Here is a 20,309-nt window from a genome sequence, read left to right on the forward strand (position 1 = left end):
TCAGCATAGCTCTCTTGCCAAAGAAATCCTTCTCACAAATTCTTCCTCATTCATTCATATTCTGTCTCCCCCACTCCCACCCCTTTCTTATGGAGGTGAAATTCATATAGCATAAAATTAACCATTTTAAAGTGAAAAATTCAGTGGCATTGACTATAATACTCTCTTAACCTCAACTCAGCCCTTTTTTTAACCTCCTTCCGGGTGAGGGTTGCAAAGTTAACATTTTGGTTTATTTGATATTTCTTGGGTAAATTCTGCACATGGTCTAGCCCCTCACTTTTGGAGTTTCACAGCTGTTGTATCTTCTGCCTCAGTGGAAACTTCTAATTTAATGTCTTTTGTACATGGCTGTGTCCTTAGACCTTATAGAGCCCTATGAGGTGGGTGTCATTGTCCCTATTTTATAGGTTAGGAAACTGAGAGAGGAAAAATGACTTGCCAGTGTTACACTGCCAAGGAGGGGCAAGGCCAGGATTTGAGCCTGCTCAGATCTGTCCAGCAGCAGTGGCAGTGCTGTATCCACGTTGACATGAAATGGTGGCCAACAGCCTCCCTCCACAGCCTGCTGTGCCTTCTGTCCCCACCTGGTCTCTGTCCTCTGAGCCATCCTAGCAGCCCTGGGCTTCCTCATGAGCAGCAGTGAAAGGTCGTGTCAAGACAAAGCAAGAATATCCATGTCCCACCTCTGCCAGTGAGCAGGCAGGAGGGCTGCCCCAGCAGTCTGGACCTCCGGCCTGGCCTGAGCTGGGGCCTTTCCAGGTGCTGGATGCAGCGAGGAAGTCCTCTGCCAGCACAATTGACTGCTGGATTCTGGACACTAGAACTGCTCAGGCCCAGAGAGTGGCATAGTTTACTGGGTATATGTATAAGGAGACTGGAGGCCAAGAGCCTGTGCTCCTTGAGGAAGGCAGAAGGGAAGGTGCAGGCCAACCCATCAGTCCTGAGGCACTCCTTGAGGCGCTTGAGGTGACTCCAGGCTGTGTCACCTGCCTTCTGGTCTCAAGCACCTGGGAGCCTCAAGATGGGCTTCAAGTGTCTACAGAATGAAGGTCCCTGACCCAGCATTCATCTGCCTGGGACTCTGAAGGCGGCTGTGGACGAAGGCCAGAGGTTTGCGTGGACAGCTCTGGGTGTCTGGGACTGGTGACTCCGGTGCTGTTCTCAAGGAGTGGCCCTTGAGCTTCCCACTAATTCTCCTTCTTGCTCTCTCCTTTCAGGGAACCCAAAAGGTGCGATGCTCACCCATGGGAACGTGGTGGCTGATTTCTCAGGCTTTCTGAAAGTGACAGAGGTGAATAAAGTAGACTCACCAATGCAGGTGTCTCTCAAGGACACCCTCAAGCCTCAGAGGTTTTTTGGGTTTTCTTTTTTTTCCCTGATACAATCTGGGCTGCCTTTCACAGGCAGGAGTTTCTGTTCTCATTAGAGCAACCTCACTTTCACAGATACTTTTAACCCCAAACACTGAAATGATCCATACCTGGTAAATATTCAGTTGATTTCTGAGAGTGCTCAGATCCCAGAAAGAAAAACGTGGAAACCTATCTTTCATTTTTAACTTCAAATATTAAGATACCTGTGGTTTTACGTATACCTTTATTTAAAAGTAATCCTTAATAACTTGTTTTTCCAAGTAGGTCAGGGTTTAATTCAGTCATTTTGTGTTTAAGGACTACTAGAGTCTGAGAAACAATGGCAACTGCTAATTTATAAAACTGTACTTAAAAAAGGTGAATCTAAAATCAAAAAAGCTTGATAACTTGGCCTGACAAAAACATGTTAGCACTTTTTAACCGGCTAAGAAAGAAGGACCTTTTTCCACAAGTGGTGAGTATCTGAATGTCCTACACTTTCCTAAAGGAGAAAGGAATGTACCTTTTCCTATATAAATTAAGCTTTTTCTCTACTGTGGAGAAAATCGCTATCCACATTTATGCCAGATGGCATTATGGAGCATATGCCCATTTGTTATATATTTTGTTGGAAAACTGTGAGACGCTGTTGGTAGCTGAGCCCAGACCAGGAGCCATGAGCAAGGTCCCCTGGGCTTGTCCAAACTCGTCCAAGAGCCAGCCCAGGAGACTGAAGACCTCTGTAAAAGGGCGGAGGGCAGGGAACTCAGCCAAGGAGAGCTCATCCCTGAATGGGGCCCCCTGGCCAGGGCAGCCCCTGTCCCTGAGGTCAGACCCATCCTGGAGAGTGGGGTCCCTCTTGGCCATCCGCTTTAAGGCCATGTTCCCAGGCTGTAGCTTATGAGGCCTGGTTCCACCCACCACACCTCTGTCCGGGGCACGTACCCCAGCCCCAGTAGGCATAGACCTAGGGTTCTCTTGGCCCCTTTCTCTCAAAGGAGGACCAGAAAGTGCCAACAGGCTGAGACCCTCTGAATCGCTGTCCGGGTGGCCCAAGAAAGCTGGTGAAGTGGGGCCTGAGGCAGATCCTGCAGCTGTGGGGAGGGAGAGGCGTGCCGGTCTGGCGCGAAGACTGAACGAGGTGCAGGCCCTCCCAGAGGAGACTTCCCTGCGGAGCTCGACTCTGCTGGTTTATGTGTGCTTCAGTTGGCTCTTTGCTTCTGCAGATAACCTAGACCCACTGGCGCTTCTACCTAACACTCCGCTTCCTACACTGCCCTGTCTCTCTGTCTCTCTCTCTCTTTTCTTTCTGCGCCTCCCATCTTCCTCTCTCTCCTCTCTCTCTCACTTTTCTCTCGCTGTCATCTCACCTCTCTCTCTGTCCCCCCTTCCCCACTGCCCTTCCCCTCTTCATGTTTGCCCCTCCAGGTCATTTTCTCTTTATTGTTTTATGACTCTCTTGTCGTCTTCCTGTCAGTGTTTCTTTCCTTTCTGTCTCCCATGCCCGGCACCTGCAGAAAGTGATCTTTCCGAGACAGGACGATGTGCTCATCTCCTTCCTGCCTCTGGCTCACATGTTTGAGAGAGTCATCCAGGTAAGACGCCCGCCTGACTGACCGGGCCTTGCCTGGGCTCCTTCTGTTTTCTTACAGAGTCAGTGGGCTCCCACTTGTGCGGATGTGCACATTTCCTATTTGCCTTTAGCACACATGTTTGAGCGAATGGTGCAGGTAAGGCCCTGGCTTCAGGGAGGCACAGTCTGAGCCCAGAACCCAGAACCCTAGCAGGGTGTCACACTTGTCACTGGCAGCTTGAAGTAGAACTAAACTGGCCTGTCCTCAGAAGGTGCCACAGGGGTCAGAGGGGTCAGAGGACCTTGGACCCCCTGATCTGTCCCTCCTCTGAGCACTGCTCCAGGGAGGACCCAGGCCTGCTTGTCTTACTGTGGACACACCTTGGCTGAGAAAGGCCCCAGCTGCTCAGAGAGCATTGCAGCTCTGCAGAAGTGCTTTACCATTCAAGCTCTGTACAATATGGCTCCATTTATGGCCCAAACACCTATATTCTGTAACTTTCATCACTCACTAAACTCCTAAAAAAGGAAACAAGACAGTGAAGTTGAAAGGGGAGTCAAACTATCATGGCCCCTCAGGCTGTGGATGGGACTGGTGTTATGGTTGGACCTGGGACAGGCCTTGTGGGGACACAGAGAGAATGGAGGAGTCCTCCTGATGTTGTGGGGACAAAGAATTACCCGTGTGTGTCACTTAAGGGACCAGCCTGTGCATAAACTATCTCCTAAGCCTCTCCCGTTTTGCCTTGGGGGACGTCTGGTACACTAGGGCATGCTTTCAAGTTTTCCAGACCTGGATTCGCATGCCAGCAATTACTGTGAACTAGTTTTGGGACTCTAGGCAAATCCCTTTCTTTACCTCTGTGACCTTTGCATTCCTCATCTGTAAAACAGAGATTAGAAATTCTGTTTCCCGTATAGAATAGCTCTGAGCATGACAGAAAGGAGCCCCTGGCATACTCCTAGTCCCATTAGCAGCCAGCCAGGCTCTGCCTTGGCCTCCCACCGCCAACATTAGCAGCACCTCCAGTACTTGTGGGCACTGCATACCCTTCCAGAGTTGCCGAGGTATCCCTGGGGAAGACCACAGGCGCTCTGAGACCTGGAGCGGACACACCGATAGGGTGTTGTACAGCTCAGAGACTGAGTCCTCAGGGAGGCCCCTGTCCAGGCTTTGGGAGTAAGCTTGAAGGGGCAGGCACCAGTGAGACTGGCTGCTCTGGCATCTCCCAAAGGCTCAGGATTCCACCCTGTCTCCTGCTTCTTCTCTCCATGTCTGAGTGGGACTTGGTGGGGAGGGGTGTGTGTGTGTGGGGGTGTCACCTCTAATGGCTTCCTTCAGTGTCCCAAGGCAGCAGCCAGAGCTGGGTGAGGGGTGTCACCGGCACCCTCCGTGTGGGGCAGAGCTTTGGACAGCTCTGGATTACAGCCAGGAGTGACTGCCCTGAGGGACTCCTCCCTTCCTGTCCACTTCTTCCAGTCTGTCGTCTACTGCCACGGAGGGCGCGTCGGCTTTTTCCAGGGAGACATCCGCCTCCTCTCAGATGACATGAAGGCTCTGTGTCCTACCATCTTCCCTGTGGTCCCACGACTACTGAACCGCATGTACGACAAGGTGAGCTCCGCGGGGAGTCTCTGGCCAGGCTGAGCAGCTGCATATCTGCTTGTTTGGACAGAGGCTGGAGCCCCAGGCAGGCTTTCTACACCACCAGCCCCAGGTCCTGGAAGTTGCCTCTTCTCTTGTATTCCCTGACTCTCACCCCTCCTTCTCCTGTTTTCTTCCTATTCTCCAAAACCCTGGTTGGGAGATTTCGGGGGGAGGGCTTCTTTCCCAACAACGTGCCTGGGCCTTGGTAGCGTTAACCTTTAGCTGGATGTCACACATTCAGTGACCTCCTGCAGGGGCAGAAATAGAGTGTGGCTTCTCTGCTGGCCAATCTAGGCCTTCTTCCTGGTGGTGTATCTAGAGGTGGGACCTGCAGTCTTTACAGCTGTTTCCAACTTCTGTTCCTCAGATCTTCAGCCAGGCAGACACATCATTAAAGCGCTGGCTCCTGGAATTTGCAGCAAAGCGTAAACAAGCTGAGGTCCAGAGTGGAATCATCAGGAATGATAGTATCTGGGATGAACTCTTCTTTCATAAGATTCAGGTAAGAAAATGAACAAGTGATGATAGAGTGGCACCCAAGTGTCCAATGGGTGACTTTACAGAAGAATTAGAGAAGTTCATCCCAATGGTGTGTAATCTTATGAAACAGTAACTTTGCTAATGAAATCAAAGCTTAAGCTACCACTGAAACTTTAAAGGACCCATTTTTGTTCATTGGAGATGTGTTATATTTGCCAAAGGCAACCAGCAAGAAGGACTCCTGGAAAGTAAGTTCCTTGACCTCTATAGGCAGTAGGGCAGCTTTGCCCTTGGGTAGTCAGATTCACCAAGCAAGCAGCTCTTGGGGCTCGAAGATTCTCTTGCCCCTCCCTGTAGCCTTGGCCACGGTGGCTTTCCAGTAGCACAAGGTTCTAGCCAGATGACCAAGAATCTTCCTTTCCCTCCGTGTTTCCCATCTCTTCAGCCTCTCCTAAACCAATCTGTTTATGAATTACTCATTCCTGTCTCCTCACTAAAGTTTTAAAGCTGTGCATTACTCAAAGAACTTGTAGTTAACTTGTACCAGTACTCATTTTTCCTTACTACTCTATTTTTAGCTATGAAAACTAATATTTAAAATCTCTTGGCTCAACCTACAGAAACAAAGTGTTTAAAAAATTCTTTGACCTCTGCAGTGCATAGTAAATAGCTCATGGCATTGATTTAGAAATGAAAAAAGGCCATGCTATTAAGGTGGAAGTGGGAAGAAATTGTCCTCAGTAATTGTTTTGGATGCTTGCAAATGATGGGAGAGTGAGGGAACAGCTGTGTATTTTAAGAAAGGGAGAACCAAAATTATAGAATGCCACACAGATTAATGGCCCTTATCTCAAAATACATAAAAGAGTTGGCCATATTGTGGGTTGGATTGCAAAGCTGATTGGGCTGATTCATTTGGAAGAAGGGGGCTTCCTCAGCTCATGTGTTGTACAGCCTCAGGCGGCCTCTCTGATCCCAACCCTAGGGTCCAGGTAGGGTACAGCTGTTGAACGTTGATGTTAGGTGAGGCCCAGGTGAGCTACACTCCACTTGCCACAGCACAGACTCTGGCAGGTTCTTCTCTCTTCCCACAGGCCAGTCTTGGTGGGTGCGTGCGGATGATTGTTACTGGAGCGGCCCCCGCGTCACCAACGGTCCTGGGATTCCTCCGGGCGGCTCTGGGGTGCCAGGTATTTCCTTTATGTGGCCTTCCCTGGGGGCAGTGGGGTGAGTGTTAGGACGGGGCAGGAAACCCATTATACCCTCTACTGTACAGAGAAATATTCTGGGGGCAAGATCTTTGTGGAATAAAAGCTCCCTTCTCTGAAGATGTAAAAAGCCCAGGGTCACTGAAAGCCAAGATAACCTTGTGACATTGTGCAAAGCCCAGGTGTGTATCCACTCTGGGAGAAAACTGTATATGGATCATCAGTGTGCTGGAGAACCTGTCCCACACCTGTACCAGCTTCTCTGCATTCTCCAGCCTGCAGACTATTTCCCAGCCCAGAGAAGGAGCACGAGGGAGGGGGATAAAAGTTCATTTGTGTGTTTTTATTTGATTCAGTAGGTTTTGTCATTGCTAAAAAAATTCATTCCTTTATTTATCCATTCAATTAATGTTTGTCAGGTTCCTACTTATGCAGACCATAGTAACATAGTTGTGACTGGTGGGTTTTAAGTAAAGTAGGCACATCTACTTCATAAATGTGCATGCTTAAAATTTTATCCTTTAGAAGCTGTGGGCTTCTTGGGAATTCCCTGGCGGTCCAGTGGTTAGGACTCAGTGCTTTCACTGCCGTGGGCTCAATCCCTGGCTGGGGAACTAAGATCCTGCAAGCCGCCAAAAAAAAAAAAAAAAAAAAGGAAGGAAAAAAGAAGCCATGGGCTTCTTACGCTGACTTCCTGTTCTACACCAACATGAGCTGACCGCTCCTAAAGGCAGCTCTCCCACATGGTCTATTCATGCGAGCACATGGGGCTCTGAAGGGGAATATCTTACAGAGACAAAACCTTTATTGGATTTTAAAATGTTTGTCTTTAATACATATTATTCAAATTAGAAATAGAGTCAGTGGTTGAAAATAGGTTAGAAGTCTTTATCCCAAACCATATAACCTTATCTACTAAGTGTCTGTGGTTAAAAATAGCATTTCTTCCAAGCAGAGTAGCTATACCTGTTGTCTGTGTTCAGTTTCTCCTGAAGGTACCTACTTCCAGAGCACCTCCCCTCCCACCGTCCCTAGCATGGAGCAGCCAGATGCTCTGTGAGAGGTTAGCTGGCTGAAAAGGGCAGCCAGCTATCTGCAGGCAGGTGGGTACCTACAGTATGGTTTCTGTGTTTTGCTTGAAGGTTTATGAAGGTTATGGCCAAACTGAGTGCACAGCTGGATGTACCTTCACTACACCCGGGGACTGGACATCAGGTAGGATTGGCTGGAGATGTGGGAATGAGTTAGAACAGCAGGCTCTAAAACTTCCTCATGGAAAGTATATTTACATAGGAAACAGCAGAAGAAACAGAAGAAAAACAATGATGGTAGTTTTGTCTGTGTTGTGGCATTATGGATCTGTTTCTTTTTGTTACATATTTTTGTATTTCCTACTATATTTTGTATTTTCCTATTTCTTTTATAAATAAATAGAAGTTATGTTAAAAAAAGTAGTAGATCACAAAATGCAGCTCCAGGTAGAAAAATCCTGTGATATCAATATATTGGATTTTATAGTTTCTAAATATCACACAGTCTTGCTTACAGTCATTTCAGAATGAAGGAAGCAGGCTGTGAATTGGATATGATTTAGGAAGGAGAGGCAAGTTTATAGCAGCCAGTGCGCTGTTTCTTGAAGAGCCATTTCAGAGGCTCTTTGGAACTATGGTCTCCTGTGGTAGCAACATCTAAAAGGCAATGGCAACCTCAGAAAGCAGCAGCTACTATCCACACCCTCATTCTGAAGGGACCTATCTTTCAGGGCAAGGAGGAAGCAGTAGGTAGCCCATGTATTGGCTGTCACTAAACTTAGACCAAATACAGTCATCTGAAAAACATTCAGCAAAAGAATTCTTCAGGATACCAACTTCCTCTGTGAGCCTGGAGCCACGCTTCACGCTTAAGTTTGCTCAACTACAAACTAGAAAATTTGGGATGATGTGCACAGAAAAGAAATATGCTTAGTAGCGTAATACTATTTTCAGAGCACCTTGAGGTAGTCAGCAGAAACATGATAGGTGGATTCTAAATTGAAATCACATTTGGCAAAGTCAGGTATGGACGTTTTCTCTCCTTAAACTCTAGCTGAATAAAGCCTATCTTGTATGTGAAGTTTTTGATCTCCCTACCACTGGCACCTTTACTACACGGACCATTTTCTGAGGTCCTGGCTCATTAACTTTGTTCTTGTTACTGCGATCATATTTACTGATCATTTACATGTATACCCTTCCTTTGGACACTTTCTTCCCTCTTACGATGACCTGCATTTTCCTATGTGAGGCTTTTGAGGTTTTACCTCTTTTATGCATCCTTACCATAAAAACTTGCAAAGGTTATTGAGTATGAGAGGATTGGTATCTTTGCACAATATTATAAAAGATTTGGCGGTCTCTCATTTAAAAGAGAAACGAAAGTGTCACAGCCTGCTTTTTGTTTATGTGGCTCACTTTATTTCAGGACCTTGGCCAGCATCTGCTTAAAAATCCTGCGCCTTGCCAGTGAATTGTGTAACCACCACAATTACTGGAAAATGACTTAGATGTAGTTTTGTGGTGGGAGTATATAAGACCAAGAAAATTTGCAGTCTTATTTGAGGGGGTGGGGTGGCGAGTTGCCTCATCCTTGTTTTCCATTTCAACAGTCTGGTGACTGGAAGAAAAAGCAATAATGACTATATTTTATGATCCCCAAACCAAAACATATGATCTGATGATGGGGAAAGTGTTTTAATATAAAAAATCCTGACTGTTTGGTTGGTGTGGGTATGAGCCTCCCCAGAGACCCTGTACAGGTTGACTCTGGGCCATGTAAGCCTGGCCGGCTGTTTAAGAATCGGATGTAAAACAAAGGCCCAGCAGAGGTTGGCCTCTCCTTTCTCCAGAACTTTGTTTTATCATCAGTGCTTGCTTGTGACAAACGCCCATCTAGAGGTGTATTGCTTTCCATCCACGATTCCCCACTTTGACCACTTGAGGGGTTTCACATGGCGTGGAGCATCTTCAGTGCTGAAATTGATCTGAACACTGACAAATGCACATTGTTCTGGTGTTCTAGGACACGTAGGAGCACCTCTGCCCTGCAATCATATCAAGCTCGTGGATGTCAAGGAACTGAACTATTGGACCAGCAAAGGAGAAGGAGAGGTAAACTTGAGCGTTTAGCCATTCATGTTTGTGGATGCTCTACATGTAGCGAGGAAAAGAAAAAAAAATGGAAATGGAATTGTTTTCCTTTCACCCTATGTGTAAAGTCATTTTATATTATTGATTAATTTGACTCAACTGAATTGAGCATTTTCTCTCCTGTTTATGAAGTAACCAACCCTCAAGGCTGGGACTGGGCTGGTCCAAAACAAGATTTGGGATTCGCAGACTGTTTTAAAAATCCATTTTTTTCTTAACTGGCACGGCTTGTTGCTGTGTATCTGTGCAGGCAGAAACATGACCATTTGCAAATAGGCCAGATGGGGTAGATAGAGCTGTGGGACATTAAACGCAACAACATTTGCATTATAGGGGTCCCAGAAGGAGAAGAGAGAGAGAAAGGACCTGAGAAAATATTTGAAGAGATTATAGTCGAAAACTTCCCTAGCATGGGAAAGGAAATAGCCACCTAAGTCCAGGAAGCACAGAGAGTCCCAGGCAGGATAAATCCAAGGAGAAACATGCCGAGACTGTCGGCATGTTTTGTCAGTAATCAAACTGACAAAAATTAAAGACAAAGAAAAATTATTGAAAGCAACAAGGGAAAAATGACAAATAACATTCAAGGGAACTCCCATAAGGTTAACAGCTGGTTTCTCAGCAGAAACCCTACAAGCCAGAAGGGAGTGGCATGACATATTTAAAGTGATGAAAGGAAAGAACCTACAACCAAGATTACTCTACCTGGCAAGGATGTCATTCAGATTCGATGGAGAAATCAAAAGCTTTACAGACAAGCAAAAGCTAAGAGAATTCAGCACCACCAAACCAGCTCTACAACAAATGCTGAAGGAACTTCTCTAAGTGGGAAACACAAGAGAAGGAAAAGGACCTACAAAAACAAACCCAAAACAATTAAGAAAATGATCATAGGAGCATACGTATCGATAATTACCTTAAACGTGAATGGATTAAATGCTCCAACCAAAAGACACAGGCTTGCTGAATGGATACAAAAGCAAGACCCATATATATCATGTCTACAAGAGACTCACTTCAGACCTAGGGACACATACAGACTGAAAGTGAGGGGATGGAAAAAGATATTCCATGCAAATGGAAATCAAAGGAAAGCTGGAGTAACAATACTCATATCAGATAAAATAGACTTTAAAATAAAGACTATTACAAGAGACAAAGAAGGACACTACATAATGACCAAGGGATCAATCCAAGAAGAATATATAACAATTATAAATATATATGCACCCAACACTAGGAGCACCTCAATACATAAGGCAATTGCTAACAGCTATAAAAGAGGAAACTGACAGTAACACAATAATAGCGGGGGACTTTAACACCTCACTTACACCAATGGACAGATCATCCAGAAAGAAAACTAATAAGGAAACACAAGCTTTAAATGACACAATAGACTAGATAGATTTAATTGACATTTATAGGACATTCCATCCAAAAACAACAGATTACACTTTCTTCTCAAGTGCACATGAAACATTCTCCAGGATAGATCACATCTTGGGTCACAAATCAAGCCTTGCTAAATTTAAGAAAATTGAAATCATATCAAGCATCTTTTCTGACCACAATGCTATGAGATTAGAAATCAGTTACAGGGAATGAAACGTAAAAAACACGAACCCCTTAATACCTTGCCATAGGGAATTTTCTTAATGCCAAGTGACCCTTGTAACCTTTCCTTCAGATTTTATGTGTCAAGTTTATTGCTTCATGTGGGTGTTCTTCTTCTGTCTGTTGGCTTCTCTTCTGCCTGGAGCCTGGCTACTCAATGTGTGGTCCATGAACCAGCAGCATCTGTATTACCTGGAAGCCTCTTAGAAATGCAGATGCACTGTCCCTGACTTCCTGACCAGAATCTGCATTTCACCAAGATCCCCAGGTGGTTGCACTTTAAATTTAAGAAACATTCTATTCCCACTGCCTGTACAAAGGGCATCATTATATACAACAGAGGAAGGAATTAATTTAATGGCTATTAATATGTCACTCATTGCTTAGTGATGGATTTTACCAAGACAGCACCAGGCCATCTCCCCGGGACTGTAGTGTATGGGTGTTTGCTTGCTTAGTGGATTTTGCCTGAGTCCATCCAGGATCTTTTCCACCAGGGAGGGGGAACTTCTGAAGGTAATAAATCTCCATCCCTGGGGCCTTCGAGTGAAAACTCCTGAGCCGCTGGAAGCTTAGAACTGTCACCTGTAAGATTTATTTTTTAATCTTGGCTTGAAGTCCTCTCTGACGTTATTGCTGTTTTGCACTTTATACTTGTTTTTTTCTAAAATTAAGTTTGGAATCATGGTGGAGATAGCTTGATAGCCCCACAAGAAACTATAAAATTCTCCCTTGAGAACTGACAACAAGCACATCAACCATGGATCAGGTTGTTTAATCCTTCAAGTCCCCTAAAGCAACCTTTCCTGTGAAAGGTGGAAACATGCCAGCAGCTTTAAAAGATCAGAAATGCTTTCTTTCCTTGCTTGTTAAATGTGACGCATTTCTGACCCAGATACTCTTTTCAAACTTTACACTTCTGATGGATTTTATAGCTCTGGAGAGAAACAGATTCCTTCAAAACTAAATAAAGAATTTATCCAAGAGCTCTAATTTAAAAGTTAAAAGATTTTGAAGCACTAAAAGATACAGAAAGAACAATCTGCTCTAGTGTTTAATGACACAAAATAAAATACCTTTAACATTTTGTATTAAAAAGTAAAAAAAAAAAAGTACTTTTTGAATCATCTTTCATGTTGAACATTCTACATACTCAGAATGTGGAATGCACAGCTACATGAGATTATGTACGTTCCATAAATATTTACATACTGATGTGAGTCATTACATACTGAGTCATTACTATGACTCAGTCATTACATACTGAGTCATTACTATGAAATAAATCATATGCACACATTTTAAGAAGACTACTATTGTTTCCTAAAAGAGTATATGTAGGTGCGTGCCGTCATCTACAAAAGTAACCACTACAACACATTTGAATCTTCCCTTGCTCCTCCAGACTTTCATTCCCCTAGGTAAGTATTACCCTGCTTTTATTAAACCAATCTTTGTATTGTTTTTCTTTGTAATCTATCATGTATGTAGGTAACTTTAAACAATAAATTGTCTTGTGTTGCCTTGCTTTTAACTTTATAAATAGGATATTCCTGCATACATTCTTGTGTGACTTGCATTTTTTTTGTTCTACATTAGTTTTTGAGGTCCAGCCATGTAGATATGAATAGCTAATCAATTTTCATGGCTGTATGCTTTTTGATGCATATTATACCATGTTTTATACACCTATTTCACCATTTTATGTTAATAGACATTTTGATTGTGCCCATTTTTTATTATAAAAATGCTATAAATATTGGTACAGCTGCTAAGAACCATCTTGCCAGTGATTTTTAAATTTTCCTTATGCACAAACTATCTGACATTCCTAACAAGTACAGTCAATTTAGTGAAACAACAGTCAGTATCATGGATTTAGTGGCACACTCCAATGGTTAAGATGAATGAATGCTCAAGAACCCAGTTGTCACACTGGTTGTGCACATAGACCCAGCCGTTGGCTCCACTAATATCTATGAAAGGACCCTAGAGCTCTAGAGGAAATGTGTTGAAAAATGTATAAGGAGCCTTTCTTGTGTATTTTCATAAAATTGTGCTGATGTGCAGGCTGTCTTGTTAATATAGTTTCCAAGAAGAAAGTGTCCCTAAGATGAGTGGAATTACAAAGTTTAAACATTCCATGAGACAGTATAATGACTTTTCTTCATTACAACTTTCCTATTTTTCTGCTGTAATTCTGTGTTGTCACTGAGTGGCAAAAACAGAACTTGGAGTCACAGCACTTTCTTCCTAACCAATGTATAAATTTAGAGTGACCTCTATACGCATGGCTATAAATATCCAGTTGATTCCTACAGAACAGTTTCAGCCACTGAGTCAAACGAACTTAGTCAACTGTACGTTTTATATCGACACAGCAGCATCTTTTTTTCCTAGAGAAAGAATATATACTATTTTAAAAATTCAAGTAATGCCTTTGCCAAACTAAAACAAACAAAACCAAAACACACTAATTTACTAATGTTAAATAAAAAGGTGGATACTATTTTTACTCAAGGAAAACCAGAAGAGGCAGGTCTAGGACCAACAGGCATGGAGTTCTGATTCTCAATAGATTTATTATAGTCACAAGTTTTATGCACATGTAGAACCCTTGCTCAGGGCCCCTTTGTCTCCATAATTCATTGGGCGTTCCAGCCCTGTTCTGGGTAAAGTAGGACAGGTCAGCTACAGCTTGAGTGGAAGCTCTACCCTGAAAACTCCAATGTCTGGGTAATTATTCAATCCAAGGAGTAGCTTATGTCAGTATCTGTTTACTTATCTTTTTGATTAGTGTCTGACAGTACCAGCATATGTGTGATGTTGACATGGAAGTGAACTTCATCCAATCCATGCTTTCTAGCAATATTTGGACTAATAAAGCCAGTGTTCCTGGGTCAACTAGGTGAAAGCCAGTTAATGATATCTGATTTTTCACAGAAAACAATACCCCGTGTTCTGAAATACTCCTTGACCAGGTTTCCTTCCCATTACTGGTTTTCCTAATGGATAGTCAACTGCAAGTTTCCAATTATCATCATATGATCAGTCAGATTTCGTTGCAATGCTTCACTGTAAAAGCAGACTAGTACAGCTTGTTCATTCCACGGGAGTAGATAGGAAAGCTGAGTGCCTGGTCATGAAGCAGGGGGCTCAAGCACCTCTGGTAGAATCAGCCAGCTTTCAGTATCTGATGCGACCCCATCCAGTGTCACAAAGCAGCGCATACCGAAAGCCGCAGTGTTCCTGAGGAAGAAGGGACGGCAGAGAGGTAGTTGGAGAGGACACTGCTTGAGAGAAGGCAGGAGACAGGTGAGAACGCTGGCGGCTATTCCTGTCCTCTCTTTCCATCACTGTAGTTTCCACAGTGGATTTCCTGAGGGATAGTGTACATTTTTCTACACATGCCTCGTGACAGCCTCATATCAGGATTCCTTATGCTGTGGGCTGAGAGAAACCGGGCATTTGTCCCTACAGATCTGTGTGAGAGGACCAAATGTGTTCAAAGGTTACTTGAAAGATCCGGAGAGGACAAAGGAGGCCCTGGACGACGACGGCTGGCTTCACACTGGAGACATTGGGAAGTGGCTGCCAGTATGTATGTTTGGAACCGTGGGCCTCCACACATGGTGGTGGTGGGGGTGTGTATAATCTGATTCACTCCAAGGCAGGAGTCTTTATATCCACCCTGACAAGTAATCATTCCAGAATACCTCTGGGAAATGGGAGGTTCTTCCTTACCTCGCCCCCAGAGCCTCCTCCTGCATCCTCCTGATGAAGGTGACAGGGATCTTCTGGGAGCGTAGAACTGGAGTTTGAGGCCTACCCCCTACCCTTAAGAGGTTTCCAGGAAGAGATCTGACAGCGTTCTGGAATCCGATGGGTGAAGTACAAGGAGCATGGGGCTCATAACTCTGGGAGATCTGACGAAGGCAGGGCCTGGGAGCCCATGGACACTGGCCGCCAGCTGACAGGTAGCACTGAGCAGTGTGAAGAGCTTGGAGCTGGGCAGGAGGATGCTGGCGTTCCTTTGTCTCTGCTAGCAGCTGCTCTCGTGACCTTGAGCAAAGCTTCATCCCTCTCTGGGGCTCTGTATTGACTCAGTTATAGAATAAGAAAGTAAGGCTACATGGCATTCTTTAGCGGTGGCCCCCAACTTTTAGCCAAAACCAGTAGTGGTGCCTCATTCTGTCATTTGTAAAATGGAGGTGATAACATTGCTTACCTCTATGGTCGTTGTTGTAAGGAACAAATGAGATTATACCTGTAAAGCCCTTAGCACAATACCTGGCACACAGGAGATGCTTAGATGGAAACTATGACCAGAAAAAAAACTATGTAACTGAAACCGAGAGCCTCCACCTGCAGCAGCCCACCCCAGGAAACCTTTCCTGTGTCTCTGGGAGATTGCTAAGATTTTGGGTGGAGTTCTGAGATGTTGAATTTATTGGACAGGTGAATGATGTTAAGCCCTCCAGGGGCCCTCTGGGCTGGTGAGCTGATTTGCCCCTGCTTGGAACTGCGCATTTCACTTTGAGACACCCTCACTCTTGCAACAGACATGGATGTATCCCTGGGCCAGGGACTATGCTCAGGGGAGAGACACATCTTTAGACAGTTCCCAACCCAGTGTGATGGGCATGAGATGAGGGTCATGCTCACCTAGGGGAGAAGGACAAGCGCCTACTGGCTCTGAGTCTCAGGATTTAAGTCCTGTTCCAAGAGGAGAGGGGAGAGTGGGAAGGACAGTCAGGGCAGGAGTAATAGCATGTGCTAAGTAGAGAGACACTAGAGGTGTGAGGCAAGGAATTCTAACTGAGGGCCCACAGATGTGGAGGAGGGAGGCTGGAGAAGCAGCAGGACCCTGGACACTGGCAGAGGGTAGATTGTCCCATCAGCTAACGAAGCCTAGGCTTCAGCCTTCACTTGCATAGGCCCCTTTCAAGGCTCTGCACTTCATTTTATATTATTTTTCTTAAAGGTGGGGGTCTCAAAACTGGAAAAAGCTTGAAGTCCCACAAAACTCTGGATCTGCCACTGATGCCCTGTAACTTGGATGAAACCACCCACCTTGCAGGGTGTTGTGAGAAGCAAGTGAATTGATTCATGTGAAGCACCTAGTGCTGTGCCTGAACTCAGAGCCCAAGGCAGTAGGCAGGCAGTCTGTGGGAGTCAGTTTTTAAAATTATTACTATTTTGAAATAGTATTAGGTAGATCAAGGAAAAGGTCTAAGTGTCTGATCCAGAAAGACCTGGTTTAAGTCCTGGTTCTCCCACCTCCTAGCTGTGTGGCCTTGGAGGCGTTAACTGACCTCTCTAATCCTCACCTTCACCATTTATGAAATGGAGGTGATGACACCCAGCTCATGGGGTGCCACGAGGACCAAAGAAGCCAGTGTAGGGAAAGGCCCTGATGTCCAGCCTGGATTTTGAGCAAAACAAGGCCTGCTTGTTTTTCTCTTCTGGCGAGACTACTCTGGTTCTGATGATTGAACAGATAGAGCAGGGCCAGAGTGTGTGCACACGTTCAGTAAGGAAGTGGTTTTGATGGAGGAGGAGGTGTCTGTGAGAAGGATTTATGAGTGAGGACAGATGAGCCTGACTGCTGGAAGTCCCAGGAGAGGCCAATGGCAAGGCCATCTCCAGGTCTGGGGCTTGGGGAATGGGACAGGCTTGAGGAGGAGAAGGATGAGCTTCCTTTAGGGCATGTTGCATCGTGCAGGGAAAAGGGCCTGGTTTTTGTAGAGTTTGGAGGATAGTGAGGTTCTGGGTCTGGAACTCAGTGAAGAGCTCTGGCTAGAAGCTCAGACATATGCAGGAGTGGCCACTTAGGAGATAAATGGTGGTCACTTCAAGGAGCATCGTCAGTGAAGGTGAGGAAGTTGCAACATTCAAGGAGAGAGCCAAAGGAGAGAGACCCACCTATTCACCTTGGAAATTCAAAAAGTTTTGAAGGGAGTCAGGGAGGTGAGTGGGGTTCCTGGAGGCCAGGGGCACAAGCACTCACTGCCCAAGGGGTGGCCTGCTGCTGCAGAGGTCCTGGAGGGAGAGGGCTCCTAATGCCACCTGGGGTCCTCTGCCAGAGCTGTGCTATGTGCTGAAGGATGGAGAGGCTGCTCTTTGGGAGTGGTGGCCTAAGCATGGTTCAAGGGGGAGAATCTGAAGATGCTGCTGAGAAAAGCGACAGCTGGAGCGAGGGCCTGGGTTAGAGGAGCCCTGATGGGAAGGTGGGTGGCCTCCTGAGGAGGAGGGCACCTGTTGCTGGGCACCAGGGTGGCAGGGGTGGGAGGGGGAGTAGGGCACATGGTAAGGGTACAGGACAGTGGGCACTCAGGGCCCAGCAGAGCTTGGGAGCCATCCACCCTTGTGCACGGCGTCCCTCTCCAGCCGTGCAGTGGCTCCATGAGAGCAGAGATGTCAGGTGCACGAGCAGATCTGGTGGGGCTTGCAGGGTGAGACCGGGCGTTGGAGAGGTGAGGGGCTATGGCACTAATGAGTGAGGGGCTCAGGCTTGGGAATGCCGCCATTTTATGAAGCCGCTTGTCCAATTCCACAGGCTGGAACTCTTAAAATTATTGATCGGAAGAAGCACATATTTAAACTTGCTCAGGGAGAATATATTGCGCCCGAGATGATTGAGAACATCTACATCCGGAGTGAGCCTGTTGCACAAATGTATGTCCATGGGGACAGCTTAAAGGTGAGTCCCCTAGGCCTCAGCCCTCCCACACGTACTTTGGGCCTGATGAGTACTCTGGGAATGGTTTCCTAAGTAACTGGTATTTGATTAAAGTGATGAACATTAATTTCCAATCAGATACTGGTATTCTCTGGCCTATAGGATCATGAGAGAAAATGCCTTTCTAAGGGAGAAATCTTAATTGCTTATAGTTTGGTAAATTGCAGTTAGGTAAATAAGTTGCTTGAAGTAGTAGTAATAACATTCCCACTACTTTTAACTTATGCTCTGTCTACTTCCAAGAGGAATTTTGAAGTAATATGCTGAAGCGAGATTCAGGGTTTCTGCTCTTTTGATTTTGAAATACACGTAAGAACTTTACAGATAAATAGGTGCAGTATTGCAAATAATGATACTGATGATATATCTTAATATATTAAGCTAATGTGCTAATATAGTACAGGATTAAATTATTTGAAGAGGATTTATATTTATTCTGCTTTCTGGTATCATTTAGATCTGAAGTCAGAAAGATCACTGTGAATATATTCTGTGCTATCATTGGATTTATGTAATTAAAGACTATTAAATTATTTTTTAAGAAAATGATTTAAAAATTAAAATGGTGTTCTTAAAGAATGAGGACCATACTAATGAATCAATTTCAAAGTGGTCTGGAAATCCTTAGAAATGTATGTGTTTTGGATTGTAGAGCTGGTTGATTAGTATCCTAAAGATGTACTCATTTAAGATTGGCATGAGAATCAAAGGTACACACAGGACTAACCTTACTGATTCCTAATCTTCTTAAGCTTATTTTTTATTAATAAACTTTTTACGAAGTGAGGGAAATATAACAGAAATATTCAAGAATATTTCTGTCAAGAATGTGTGATATGTTTCATAACATAAACATATACATATTTTTAGAAAAGAGTGGAGTCTGAGAATACCAAGAGATTAGTTTTAATGCTGGACCGCAAATAACCACTTTAAAAGCTTTTGTCATAACTGTGTTTTCCTTTGGTGGGATCGCAGGCCTTTTTGGTGGGCATAGTCGTGCCCGACCCGGAAGTCATGCCCTCTTGGGCCCAGAAGAGAGGAATTGAAGGGACGTATGCAGAGCTCTGCACAAATAAGGTCTGTACCTTGGGGCTGTTCCCCAAAAGACTGCTGGACCTTCTGTGATACTGCATAATGAGAGGACATACAAAAACAGTAGCCCAAGTGAAATTTGAACCTATAGGGAAATTTCTAACTTTATTTTATAAATGGTAGGAATCCTAAACCAGAGGTTTGTCTTTTGTCATTGTTGTAGAAGGAGCTCATCTCTCTTCTTAGAACACTTGATAAACTATTGAATTTTCCAGCCAGGAGACATCAGAGAAAGCTTGTCCAGCCCTGTTGTTTTGCAGCTTGCAGGAGAGTCCAGAGAGGGAGGCGGCTTGCCCAAAGCCACATAGCTGGTTAACAGCAGTGTCAGATGTGAGAATAGGCCTTCTGACTCACTGGCCCTGCTCTCTCCTAATGTGAGGTAGCTTTTATATCTACTGGGCTTAGAGAGACAGTCATGGAATTGAAAAAGGAGCACAGTTCTCCCTGCTTAGAACATTTGCCGCTCACACCTTCCAGAAGCCTTCTCCTGGCACATGTCCTGTGCCAGGATCTCTGTGCCCTGACTCAGCATCGGCCCCTCAGTCACATGATCTGTTTCTTAGCAGCAGCCATGAACCCTAGAGCTCCCACCAGGCCCTGGGCTCTTCTGGGGGTGACAGGGCCCCTGAGACTCACTAGGCTGACCAGAGGTCTGCTTTAAAAAACAAAATTGAGTGGTCCCTTAGCCTGTTGTTGGACACTCCTTAGGCCATGCGGGCACTTACTTGCCAGATGAGGGATGGTGATTGGCTTTCTGCCAGGGAGCGTCAGCCCTAGTTGGGGGTTTGAAAGGTGGGGGGAGTGTTGGTATGATTGCCAGTTATACTTTGCTCACAACTCATTGATTCTTCTATCTCCATTTTGAAATGTGTTTTTGCCTTGTAATTTTACCTATATGGTTCAATTCAGGAGCTGAGGAAAGCCATTTTGGAAGATATGGTGAGGTTAGGAAAAGAAAGTGGACTCCATTCTTTTGAACAGGTAACTGTTACCTTCTCCATACTTGTTACTGCCCTTTAGGCAAGGATGAGAATTAAAGTAACCAACAGTGACCCTGACCTAGATTCCCTATCCTCCACGCTGTGGCCTGCAGGCAGGCAGTGTACTAACGGACCCCTGAAGGCCTGTTCTAAGCTGACTTTGCAACAGCCTGCATCCTAACTAAAATCGGTCGTAGGCTGAGTGAGACTGTGCTTATTGTCCTCATAATCACAGATGTTCATAAAGCTGAAATATTACCCTAGCCATAACTGGTACAGCATGTCTACATGGTGTGTCTCCAAGCTGCGTGCAGTACTCAAGACCAGAGTCCTGTCTTATTTTTATTTTTATGGGGACTGTCTTCTTGGCTGCAGCAGGCAAGCTTACTTGCTAGGACATCAGAAAGATTGCACTCCTGGGGCCAG

General features: G+C 45.0%; 1 protein-coding gene across 1 annotated transcript in view; it reads left to right on the plus strand.

Annotated features, from left to right (window-relative positions):
- ACSL6 (acyl-CoA synthetase long chain family member 6) overlaps positions 1–20,309 on the plus strand; it is a 63,732-nt gene that overhangs the window by 34,687 nt on the left and 8,736 nt on the right. Inside the window, exons 10-20 of the mRNA XM_082835406.1 lie at positions 1,221–1,294; positions 2,873–2,950; positions 4,409–4,543; positions 4,944–5,078; positions 6,151–6,246; positions 7,407–7,479; positions 9,322–9,410; positions 14,547–14,663; positions 17,626–17,769; positions 18,787–18,888; positions 19,813–19,884. Coding sequence (XP_082691532.1) covers positions 1,221–1,294; positions 2,873–2,950; positions 4,409–4,543; positions 4,944–5,078; positions 6,151–6,246; positions 7,407–7,479; positions 9,322–9,410; positions 14,547–14,663; positions 17,626–17,769; positions 18,787–18,888; positions 19,813–19,884 — 1,115 coding nt within the window. The remainder of the gene's footprint in view (positions 1–1,220; positions 1,295–2,872; positions 2,951–4,408; positions 4,544–4,943; positions 5,079–6,150; positions 6,247–7,406; positions 7,480–9,321; positions 9,411–14,546; positions 14,664–17,625; positions 17,770–18,786; positions 18,889–19,812; positions 19,885–20,309) is intronic.

This window comes from Leucopleurus acutus, assembly GCF_964270905.1.
Source record: "Leucopleurus acutus genome assembly, chromosome: 3".
In the NCBI taxonomy this organism is placed as follows: domain Eukaryota; kingdom Metazoa; phylum Chordata; class Mammalia; order Artiodactyla; family Delphinidae; genus Leucopleurus; species Leucopleurus acutus.